We start from the raw sequence: 12,138 nt of genomic DNA on the forward strand, positions 1-12,138 counted from the left end.
CATGGCATGGGGGGTTAGAACCAGATCACCTTTAAGGTCCCTTCCAACCCAAACCAAACTATGACTCTATCATCCAATAATACAACTTGGAGTGAGGAAACTCCGGGCCTCTCTATGCTCTTAACCAAGAGCCTTAACGTCTTCAAAAACCCGTTTTCCCCCATTCCCTGGTGGTGAGCGCCCACAAAGTTTGCTCAGGAATGCTCTGCTGAGTACTGACCCCGTCCCGTCTTAGCAATGGCCCCGCACCTTGGGGACATGGAGCGGCGCCCACTCCCGCCCGGCGGGGCGGAGGGACCTGGGGGCGGGGGGTCCCGCCCGCCCCGCTCCGCCCCGTCCATCCCCCGGCGGGGTGAGCAGCGCTGTCGGGGCTGTACTTTGCTGCGGGACAGCGCCGGGAGTCCCGAGCGACTCTACGATGCTGCCGCCGGGCGGGCCCAGCTCCGCGCAGACCTGCGGGGCCGTGTTGGCGGTCGCCGTGCTGCTGCAGTCCGTGTGCGTGGCCGTCACTTACCTCTACTTCACCAGCGAGCTCAGAGAGGTCGGTGCGGGGCGACGGCGGCGGGGGGGACCCCGTGCTTGCCCTTCTGTTCCCTCCGGACAGACCGACCCGCGGGGGGCCGCGGGCTCGCGTGGGCGGTGGGCGACGGAGCAGCATCCGCGGAACGGGGGCTGAGCTCCCCCTGGGCCGGGCATGAGCCCCCCGTGGGCCGGAGGATGAGCAGCATTCGTGGGCCCGGGGCTGAGCAGCATTCGTGGGCCCGGGGCTGAGCCCCCCCTGGGTCGGAGCTGAGCACTCCCCTCTGCCCGCAAACAAAGAGCTCCGCTCCCCGCGCCCGCTCCTTTGTCTGGACCCGCCGTGGGTGTGCGCGGGGAAGGGAGTTCAAAGCAGCAACGGCTGCAAATTTTTTTTTGCCTTAAAAAACCAAAACAACAGAGTTACGCATTTTTGCAGTGAAGAGGCAAATGTGTTTTTCATTAGAGCCTAAATTCGCCGTGTCATCACTTTGCAGTGCCCGTCGGCGCTGCAGGAGCGTCAGGAGAGCTGGGAGGGTGGAACAGCCTCTTGTCAGCTGGACAGTGGGACAGGCACCGGGGGAAAGGACTGAGGAAACCCTCAGAGTAGCTCAGTTGGTTAAAACTTGGTTGTGATAATGCCAAGCTCATGGGTGGTTCAATCCCTTATGTGGGCCATTGACTTAAGAGTTGGACTCTATGATCTTTGTGGGTCCCTTCCAACTCAGAATAGTCTGTGATGGTGTGAAAGCTGACGTGCCTTTTAGATGCATCCCGTAGGAAAACACAAAGTTCTAAGACAGTGACTAATCCCGAAGGAACTGCACCAGACAGCAAACACCACTGAATTCTCCAGAATAACTTGTAAAATAGCCATTGTATAGTCTAGATGCTTTGGTCTCCTTGCAGCCACCTTTCAGGCCTGCTAGCTGCTGCTTAACTCTTTCCTCCCGCTGCTGCTGCTTAACCTTTCCCCCTTCTTGCAAAAGACCATTACACTCCTAGAAAGTTACGTTTAGTTGATGATCCCATGAGCCTTTACATGTGTGGCCCTGCTTTTCATGGACCCACTAGTACTTGGGAGTTCCACGAGTGTCTTACCCAAAATTTACTGTCCTGTAAGTTGTGTCAGTATGTTGTTCTTCCTGGCACACAGGTAAGCTTAACTGCAGGTAAGTGTTGTGTACGTATACAACTTCAGAAAGTATTGCATAAATATAAGTTACTGTGGTATATATGCATTCAACAATGCATAATTAATTACATGATTATTAATAATGTATGTTATATATGCATTTATTCCACATCATATTTAATAGGTGGAGTCTTTTTGGATATCACAGCTCTCTGTGAAACTAAGGGTGTGCAGTATTCTACAGTATGAGCCAATGCTCATACTTTGGAAATGTATAAAACAGATTTTCCTGCTGAATTTGTAGCTGTGACTGTCCCATATTTGGTCAGATGGGGGAGTCACAGAAGTGTGTTGACTTTATGAAATCGGGGTACATAATACTGCTAATGAAGAAAAATATATAAAGGTATCCTAATTTCTTCATACATACAGTTCAGAGTCCTTTGCAAACAAGCTTGCCAGTCTAAGTAATTAGTAACCACACTTATCTTTCCCTTCCTTTTATGCAAACATGTTACACCTGGGACACAACCACATCTTGTGGTACTTGTCCAAAATACAAATCACTGTTTCTGAAGAATAACAAGCCTGCATTTGGTGTGAAAGGCTAAATGGTCCCCACTGGAGTTCTGCTGGGCTACAAGCTAAGGTTGCTGGCTGTGGAGGGGCTACCTTAAGAATACATTCCTCCATGTGCCATTTGGTGCACAATAAACAAGGTAAAAGCTCATCTGGAAACACAATCTGCTACCCCACATCCACGTGGTGCACGTGGAATAAATGTCAGAAGATAAACTGTGATTTTTGTCTGCCCATTTTCCTTCCCTTTGTTGTTCACAATACCTGCATTTCTACATCACCAAATTCCTGTGGCTGCACAGGCTGCAGATACTTTTAGCTTTCCAAAAAAGCATGCTTTATAACTAGCAGGGGTTTTCTTCTACAGCTGTAGTGACCTGATTAGGACTAGAAATATGACCATTTGTTTAACAGTTTTGCTTTAGGAGGAAGGGCTGAGACAATAAAGTTCACTTTGCCACAGGATATAGGGCTGCAAGGACAACATCCTCAACTGTTTCCAAAGCAGTCCCCTAACTACTGCTAGCATAGGAGAGGCTTTACAAGATAAGTTTCCTCCAGGACTTGTGTTCTCATACCACAGCTTCAGTCCTACAGATAAACTTCATTTAAGTAAGTCTTACAAGAGAAATTCCAATCCTTCAATACTGTAATGTGCTGCTGCAAGGTTGCATTCCCGGGGGATTTCAAACTGCGTGCAAAATACTGTTCCAGTGCCAGGATAGTAAAGTTGTTTTGGGGAAAAGTGGGCAAGTAAGGAGGAGACAGAAACACAGTACTGTTTGTTTCCAGATGGGAGGGCAAAGCTGAAGAGTTGAGCTCTAACAAATCTGCCAAGAGAATAAACATTAACTTCACAATTGCTTACCTTTGGCTTTTTTAAAAAACTCGTCAAACTACTTTGTTACAGAAGCTCATATGGTTAAATCTGTCAGAGCCCTTAGTTTTAAGTGCAGTTTTACCTTAATGAGCACATAATAGCTTTGAGTTCCTGATTTTAAGAATGTAACCATACTCCTTGGCAAAGACACAGAAACCTTCACAAACACTTGTAGTGGTGGCCCCTTTTCCTTCTGCTGTCTACAAAATACAACATAATTTCAAGTACTGGCTGAAGCTCAGTGGAGTCTGCTGCTGCACACTGAAAGTGGGACTTGAAGGAGATGAATTCTTCTCCTCTTCCTGGAGCAGAAAAGACGTTTCCTAAATGCCTTTGTTTTCTAACAGACAGGAAAAGCAATGGAGTATGAAGGAGGAGGTGACTTAGATCTGATTGTTGCAATACCCCATCTCAGACAGCTGAAACTGGTGCATGTAGGGTAAATACATCTGTTTAGCAAACCAAACTTCACTTCTTTAATACAACAGAAGTGACATTTAAATGTTATGACCAGAATTCCATCTGAATGCTTTGCCTGTTACTGCTGTTTCTTTTGTCCAAGTTCCTGTCGTGCTTAGCTGTCTCAACAAGCCTGACCAGTCTGTAGCTGATGCAGCAGGAGCCAGTTCCAAGGAGGCAGGAGCTGGTTGCTGGTGGGTGCTGGAGCCAGCACAGGTTCTGTGCTCCCACATTAACCAACAGCGCCAGCTGGAGTCCTGTGTGTCGCATCCGCAGGGAGCTTGGGAGGAGCTTTCCAATAGGATATGAGCTCTATCAGTCAGATTCCTTCAACCAGAGTTTTGCCAATCTCTTAAAAACTCATTTTTCTTTATCAGAAAATAAATGTGTTTTCTCTATGACTGGACAATATAGACATAGGTCCATGTCAGGAGCATCCAGCATTATAATTATATTTGGGCTCAAATGTCAGTTCAGTTATCTGGACTTTGTTCTGGATTATTAGGACAAATGCAGTTATGGTGAGACCCCAGACTGAAAATGGGGAGGATATGGTATGGATATATAACAGCAAACGTCTGGATAATAAATAGCACTGGCTGAAAATACAGCGTAGCAAATACTCTTAAGGTGTAGTGTTTGATTTCATCCTCAATAATTTGCAGAGGAAAAAATCCCTTGTGCAAAAAATTGTTTTTAATACAGAACTAGAGCAACTAAAGAATTGACAACATTAGGGATTTGGGTATTGAATTTTCACAAAGCCTGTTTATTTGAATACTGGATATCAGAGTTATGTCCATGGAGATAACATAAGTATATTTTGCATATTAGGTATGCCATCATAGTTAAATATGTCAAATCCGGATGAATTACTCATGTTGTTTATGTAGTCCTACTTGCACCATACTAGCAAATGTTTTAAAGAAAGGGAAGTGTGTTGAAAAGCATAGTGAATATAGTGACATACCACAGCTGAACATCTGCAAGCACATCATGGGTGAAAAATCCTGGCTTTCCCTTCTGTTGCAGCTCCAGGACACGTACTCCAAGAGCGGCATCGCTTGTCTCACCGGGGAGGAAATTGGAAATTCCATCCAAAACTTGGATGAAATTGAAAGCGAAGACAGAGAAGCTGATCCCTGCTGGCAAGTAAAGTGGCACCTGGGAAAGTTAATTAAAAAGGTATTTGGGATGATATTACAGCTGAAAGAATCCTAATATCAGAATAAAGGAGGCTCTTGGATTGTTCTATTGCAAAGCAATAGTCAGGCCACAGCTTCAGCTGCAGGGCGCTTGCGCTGAAGCCAGAAAACCCTGTAATAGTGGTTTCACTGCAATCAGGAAATAATAAAAACATCAGGGTAGAAGTGTTTGACTCGAGCTTGCTTTCAGCCTGATCATACAGATCATGGTGCTACCAGAGCTGTCACTGCCTTTTTAGAAATACAGGGAAATTGGGATGAGAACATAAGATTAAATGTAACACAGGGAGAGGTATAAAAGTGCCTGAGGATTGGTCTAGTCATGAGCTGTGTGATGTAGTGGGGGAGCAAAGAGCAAGTGAGCACACAGCATTGGGCACAGCACCTTCCCAGTGCAGCATTCAGAGAGCATCTCCTGTATGACTGGCACACAATACGTATAATTTTGGCTACAAAGAATTAAAACAGTCCAGCTGCAAAAATCAGAAAGGCTAAAGTCTTTTGGAATGGTTTTCAGAATCCCACCTCCAGCACATAAACAAGCTCATCCATAAAAATTCACTTCTGTCTGAAACTTGCCTGGCAAAGCTTGCCGCTCAAAACGGATCCTCTGTTTGTCTTCAGAGATCTCGGCTCCTTTGGTGGAAGTTCTGCCAGTGAAGTCCCTGAACTGCACAGAAAAAACATTGTTTTAATTGATGTTTACATATCTAATATACCTACTAGCTCACTGATTGCTTAAAAAAGGTAGCCTGGGTGCCAAGCTCTCTTGAAAATGTTTTCCCATGTATTTCATTGTATAAAAGATGTAAATATAGAAATACTTATTACAAGAAATTAATAGCCTTTTCTTAATTTGTTTGTTGGTCAAATCCAGAATACCCTTTATTCATGAGTTTATAAAAGGAGTGTATTTTTCCTGCAGCTGTCACATTCAGCTGATGAACTAATTCCTTTTTTCTGTGTGTTTTGGCAGATGATGTCAAGAAGCTATGAGGAAAACATATCTGCAATCAACGGTATTATAATAATTTTATTATCTATGACAAGAGCTGCTAGTGGTATGTGATGTGTAGTGACTCAATTATTTTAAAGTGCAGAAAACTGACTAAACTCTTGTACTAGCATCAAGTCATCCAAAAAAATGATTACTTATTACTAGAAGGTAAATTTCCAGGAGCCAGAAATATGGTGAAGTGGTTAGAGCAAGGTGGATGCAGAGGACTCAGCCTCTAGGCCTCAGTCCCATGGTGTTGTGGGGACATTTAAATTGCCTTCCCATGTCCCAGCTCATGGAAGACGCAGCACAGAGCTGCTGGACACAGAGATCAGTTAAGGAATAGCTCTGCTGAACCTCATACAGCTGTAAAGATGCTGAGCAAAAGCATTACAACCTCCAAGTGGGAATTCAGAGTGAAAGACAGGAATACTTAATGATAAAATTCAGTACTACAGGTTATTTTGTCTATTGATAACTTGAAGGTGGGGGAAGGAGAAAAAGGAGAACAAAGAGGCATATAAAGACATTCAAGGACAGCAAGACCAAAAGAGAAATTTGAGCCTTATTAGCCAATAGACAGCATTCAGTCTATGATTTAGTCAATTAAAAAATGACATACCTATTCCTTAAAATCAAGTCAGATGGGACATGTGCTTTCTAATATTCTTGCTTCTGATGTGGGGCTTCTTTTCTTGTCTTCCCTTAGCTGGAAGCACTCTGGCACTGCCACACACTGACAAGCAGCAGCCACGGGGTCCCATCAACAGGATCGCGGCACATCTGACGGGCAGCAACAACAGAAAGAGTTCTCTGTTCACACGCAGTAAGGAAAAACCTTTAAAAACAGTTAAAGAACACAGAAATTGCTCTCCTGTTGCTAACCTGATGCTGACATACACTTTTTAATACTTGTATTGAGTTAATAGTAGGAAACAAATCATAAAAAAGTCATCTTGTCCCACTCTTGTTTTTATCAGCTAATTCTCACCAAACAGGGAGAAAGCCCCTTTGCTCTGAGTGCCTCCCTAACTTTTCTTTTGGAACCTTTATTAGGGAAAAAAACATCCTTTTTCATAATATTAAGTTTTCCTCTTTCATTCCATTTCCTTCTGTTAGTTGGAGTCCCAGCTGCTATGGTGACAGACCTGTTAGAAATGTGAGACCAACAGGAGAGACTTGACATTCAGGCCATGTAATGAAGGGCTTGGTAGGGTTTCTGCAGCTTCAGAGGGTATCAGACACTAATGGATATTTTAACTTTGTTACTAAGTGACAACATAATTTTTATTTTATTTGGGAGCACAAAAATTTTTAAAAAGGCAGTTCATGTTAATTCCCACATAAAGCTCAGTGCTTACTTAGGGACTGTCAGTTTGTTGTAAGAATGGACATAATGAACCACTGTGAAGAGCAAGTTTCCTTATTTTGTCATTATCCTCAACTAGCAAACACCTGGTTTCATTACCTGGTTTCTAAGTGAATGTCTCTTTTTTTTTTCTTCCCAAGTGGATTTCTTGCCCAGAAGAGTGGTTGGACATAAAATAAACTGGGAATCATCGAGGAAAAGCCACTCTTTCCTTTCTAATGTGGAGCTGAGAAATGGCGAGTTAGTGATACCCCAGTCAGGCTTTTATTACATCTACTCACAAATTTACTTTCGCTTCCGTGAAGATGAGAACGAGGATTCAGATTTGTTGGGAGAAGTCAGGAACGCCAAACAGCTTGTCCAATACGTTTACAAACTGACTAGTTATCTTGAGCCCATTCTGCTCATGAAAAGTGCAAGATCAAGCTGCTGGTCCAAAAAGGCGGAATATGGACTTTATTCCATCTACCAAGGTGGTGTGTTTCAGCTGAAAAGAGATGACAGGATTTTTGTCTCTGTCAGTAACAGTGACTTGGTTGACATGGACAAAGAAGCAAGTTTTTTTGGAGCCTTTATGATTGGCTAAAAGATAAAAGTCATGCTCCCAAAGGACTCAGTTTTCCTATTCAGGACCAGCTTAAAATTCTGTAAAATAGAGGATTATAAGCAAAAACCATATCAATACCAACAGTAGCAGACTCCCCTTTCTCAGCTCACTCATCGCAAGGTCCGGTCATGCTGAGTTCTCCTCCACCAGCTGAGAAGAGCAGCAGCAGCTGGCTGTGGGTGGCAATGATTTGTGCAGACACAGGCACCACTGCCCTGCCAGGCTGGGGATGTGAGAGAGTTTCACAGCCCACAGCTGATACCTCTGGCCACAACCCCAGGCAGGTAAGTGCTCACCACCAGAAGAGTGGTGGTCCACACCGGCTCAGCTGCAGCAGGTGGGACGACGGATGCTCCAGGTCTGGTTACTCAAGGCTGAGACTGGATATCAAATTTTATTTGTGGTCTCTGTTGGGACCCCGTCTTGAATATCTCAGCTCCTGTGAGGAGCTTTTTTGTCAGAACATGAGTTTTACAGAAGGTAAAAGACCATCAGAAAATCAAGCTGCACATCTTCATCTCATCTTATAAAGCACTTGAGCACCTAATTAATTTTAAGCACATGAACAGTCTGACTAAATCAAGGTATCCACATGCTTGAAGTTAAGCATTTGCTTAAGTGTTTTTTAGGATCATGTCTTGAGTAAACACATTTGTCTGTCTGATTTGGGATATTGTACATAAAAACAGCGGCTGAAATGGCACAGAAGAGCTTTTGAAATCAATCTGTGTTTTGATCAATGTATTATAACACTGCCTATTTCCTTAGTTACTGTGGTGCAAACATTTCACCAAGCATTGCTGTTATCCTTGTTGACAGCAAGGACTTGATCCAGAAAAAAGGGTGTTTCGTTGTACATACTGAATTCTATGAGAAATTTGCCACAAATTAAGCATGACATGGTTCTTCCATGTTTATTTGTACTGACCTGTATTTGGTAGGATGTAATACAGAATAACACACCCCAATGACTAACATATTTAGGAAAACAGGCACAAATATCCACACTTAAATGTTGATTATTTAGGTAATGCTGTTATGATTTTATTTTATTTTCAGGAATGGGTGAAAATGTTTCATAATTTTGTAAATATTTTTTTAAAAAATTGACCACTATATTTTTTTAACTCTACAAGGACTATTTCATATTAGGAAGATCTTAAAGTTTAAGCTGTATGGCCTGGATTCACAGCACAAGTAGTGTAATCAGCACATCTGCAGCATTGTCAATAGAGTGACACCGATGTGCACCAGGAATACATTTTGCCCAGATTCAGCGAAAACAGTGGGGAGGACAAGGTGAAAGTAGAAAAAAAAACTGGAGGGAAAGGAAGACAGTTCTACAAATGCTACTTTACCATCAACAGAGTGTTGCCAGTAGAAAGTCTGGTTGTCGGTTCTTTGAATATGCTGAGGTTGCCGTGGGAACCCTCACATTCACCTGCACGTTCTGGTAATTAAATCCCCGAGCAGCCCTTGCACATGGGCCTCATGAGTAAAGATGTTTGTTCATCTTACTACTCAGTCAACAGGAGGAAATCAATAGACAGAAGCCCCCGCATTTATTTTGCCATTCAGAAGAGCAGGTATGTTGGTTGACTTAAATACTTACATTGGAGCAGCAAGAGGAGAATTTCAGGAATACCCTCCTTTTGATAGCCTGGGGCAAAGAAACACCCTGCTGTAAGCATAGAAGAGTTGTAACTTTTGCCTGCTGTTTTAGGAGTCACACACACGATTTTCAGTGGTAATCAAATACTCAAATTCTTCTCCATTTACTGGAACACTTCAGTTTGCCTCCTTCTGAAATCATCTGTTTCAGCAGAACAGAAGATAGTTTTGCAGTTTTCTTTCTAATTTCAGTATTTAACATACAAATTTTCTGCCTGCCAGAAAAGGCTGGGACAGGAGAACCATTCCCTAAATCCCTGCATGTCTGCTACCTTGGAGAAACTCCTTTTGTAGGTTCTCCTTGCAAATGGAATGAGCCTTCCAATCTTGGCCAGTCTCAGCACAGGACTGGCCAATGTTATCAGGTTTGAAGTGTTTTTTTAGTAATTTACTATATTAATTTCCCTTTTTTTTTTAAGAAATGTTTTTTTAGGAACTTAAAATTTATTTGAACTGTGAAAAGTATTTTGCATTTACTGGTGGCAGTTTAGAGTCAGAAACTCTTCCCATAGCTGAGAACCAATTTGTGTAATTTAGAGTTGTGGCTGCTAGAAGGGACTGGAAGGAATCCATGGGGGACACCACAAACTTACAGCTGATGCTAAAACAGACTATTAGACACAGATTTTTTTGCTGTCCTTAACTCCCAATTAACATTATGCCTGCTGTCACCTGGGGAATGTTCCCTGGCTTTACCTTCCTTTGTTATCTAAATGTACATATCTGTGGTCTCTGCATGCATAGCATAACATAACAGGAACTACAAATAATCATTTCTGAATAATCCAAAAGCATGCTTGGAAGACAGCATCTTGGTGGGAGATTATTCAGGAATATCAGACAGACATCTCATTTAAGGTTGAATAGCAAATGTAGCAAATTTTTATTTGTGGATGGGGGTTGCATTAACATGTGAATATTGTAAACTTTTCTACATGCTTTTTATATAAAATGTTTTTATTAGTTATTTAGTCTTGCAGTGATTATTGGTGTCATCCTATAGCTTCCACAACCCTGTCTTAAATAATTTCCCTGACATTAATTGGTATCAGATATAATCCATTAAATGCCACAAACGGTTGCAATGCAAAGGACAAAAATGCAAACCATTGAGCAGTGCCATGTTGTGTAATCCTAATTGGCTTCCAGATCCCAGTTGATGAACAGCATCTGGAAGCAGTATGCTGAAAAAATCCCTGAAAATGATCTTGTGACCAGAGAGTAAAAAATTTCGAGCACTTCCCCTTCAGGTTCTTTTCATGTTTCTGGGCTTCAGCAATTATTTAAGTGCTGGGAATTCTTATTTATTAGGAAAATACCTGATCTTTACCCATTACCTAACTACAGTAGAAGATACTTGTACAGCAGGGAGAAGAGAAGGCTCAGGGAGAGCATCTTCCCAGGCCTAAAAGGGCTCCAAAGAGCTGGAGAGGGACTTTTGACAAGGGACTGGAGTGACAGGACAAGGGGGAATGGCATCACACTGACAGAGAGCAGGGTTAGATTAGAGATTAGGAAGCAATTCTTCCCTGTGAAGGTGGTGAGGCCCTGGCACAGGTTGCCAGAGAAGCTGTGGATGCCACATCCCTTGAAGTGTTCAAGGCCAGGCTGGATGAGTTTGGAGTAACGTGGGAATAGTGGAAGGGATCCCTGCCCATGGCAGGGGAGTTGGAACCACTACACCAATGGACCATGTTCTCTCTCCAGTTGATAAATGAGTCCAATGAAGGGAGACAGGAATGCCCTGGTTATGATGGTGACACTGGTGACACAGTGAGCTGAAGCACAGCAAAAAGCTGAGTCTGAAACAGCTGCCGCTGAATTAGTGACCTCAGAGCACAGCTTTGCTGATGAACTAGCACTGTTTGCAGATATTTACTGCCATACATACAACTGTAAAGTAATTTGAGCCTATTCTGGGGTTTACATTAAATTGGATTACCACTATTTCATCAGTGCTCCTCACGGATGGTGGTTGCTAAACCGTAACCTTTGAAAGCATACACCAGGTGCTGCCTTCTGTTCTAAAACACATTTATAATAGCAGTCAAGACACCTTCTGTCCATGGAGATGATAAAAAACCTTGCATTTGCTTTACTCCAAGTTGCTGAAGCGATTTTGAAACAAATCTCTACCTTGGAGTCTGTTTTCCAGTTTCTTCTCTCCACAATAAACTCATAATCATTCTATATTCAAAGCCTTCAACATTTCCATGACAACAAACAATGATATAAACAAGAATTAGAACTTTACTGGATGAGAAGATAATGGAAAGAATGGAACACAGGAGAGAGACCTCAAAATAGAAATAAATAGAAACTCTACCTCATCTCCCGTACTCAACACAGCTTTGAAGCTATTGAAGAGACACCGGTATTGTAAGAGTTCTATTAAAGGTAAATGTACAGTATAATGTGGTTTTTAAAATTATTTTTTTAATATCTGACTTGTTCATACATCCAGCTAGTGGATGAAACTGAATAAAAAGTACTTAACTTCTGGCCTTCTCTCCATTTCTTTCATTCAAGTAGGACTGGTGACTTCACTCTTACCTTGTTGGAAACAAAACTTACATTCTTGCTGCTGAGGGCTGGCAGATAACTTTAGGGAGCCTAAAGCCATCTTTTCCTCACAGCTCTTAACCTCTTCTATCACCACTGTCTGCACCACTGTCCTGACAGGAATCCATTGTCATGCAAAGTTTGTGGGGTGACAGTTC

The 12,138-nt window shown here is 42.7% G+C and overlaps 1 protein-coding gene across 2 annotated transcripts; it reads left to right on the forward strand.

Moving 5' to 3' along the window:
* Positions 1-345: 345 nt before the first annotated feature.
* Positions 346-11,920, forward strand: TNFSF10 (TNF superfamily member 10). 2 transcript variants are annotated; one of them, XM_071566209.1, is made up of 5 exons: positions 346-541; positions 4,602-4,754; positions 5,751-5,835; positions 6,481-6,597; positions 7,281-11,920. In XM_071566209.1, the coding sequence occupies exons 1-5, from the start codon at positions 419-421 to the stop codon at positions 7,724-7,726; spliced, it is 924 nt and encodes a 307-aa protein (XP_071422310.1). In that variant the 5' UTR covers positions 346-418; the 3' UTR covers positions 7,727-11,920. The 2 variants fall into 2 exon arrangements, with proteins under 2 accessions (XP_071422310.1, XP_071422311.1); XM_071566210.1 differs by having other exon boundaries at positions 5,751-5,793.
* Positions 11,921-12,138: the final 218 nt, after the last annotated feature.

Source organism: Pithys albifrons, chromosome 11, assembly GCF_047495875.1.
Source record: "Pithys albifrons albifrons isolate INPA30051 chromosome 11, PitAlb_v1, whole genome shotgun sequence".
In the NCBI taxonomy this organism is placed as follows: Eukaryota; Metazoa; Chordata; class Aves; order Passeriformes; family Thamnophilidae; genus Pithys; species Pithys albifrons.

What these genes read in the sequence shown, in the direction of transcription:
- TNFSF10 (XM_071566209.1), top strand. Translation starts at nt 419, where the DNA reads ATGCTGCCGCCGGGCGGGCCCAGCTCCGCGCAGACCTGCGGGGCCGTG. An exon ending in TCACCAGCGAGCTCAGAGAG is followed by an intron (nt 542 to 4,601) that starts GTCGGTGCGGGG and finishes CTTCTGTTGCAG; the next exon opens with CTCCAGGACACGTACTCCAA. An exon ending in TATGACAAGAGCTGCTAGTG is followed by an intron (nt 5,836 to 6,480) that starts GTATGTGATGTG and finishes GTCTTCCCTTAG; the next exon opens with CTGGAAGCACTCTGGCACTG.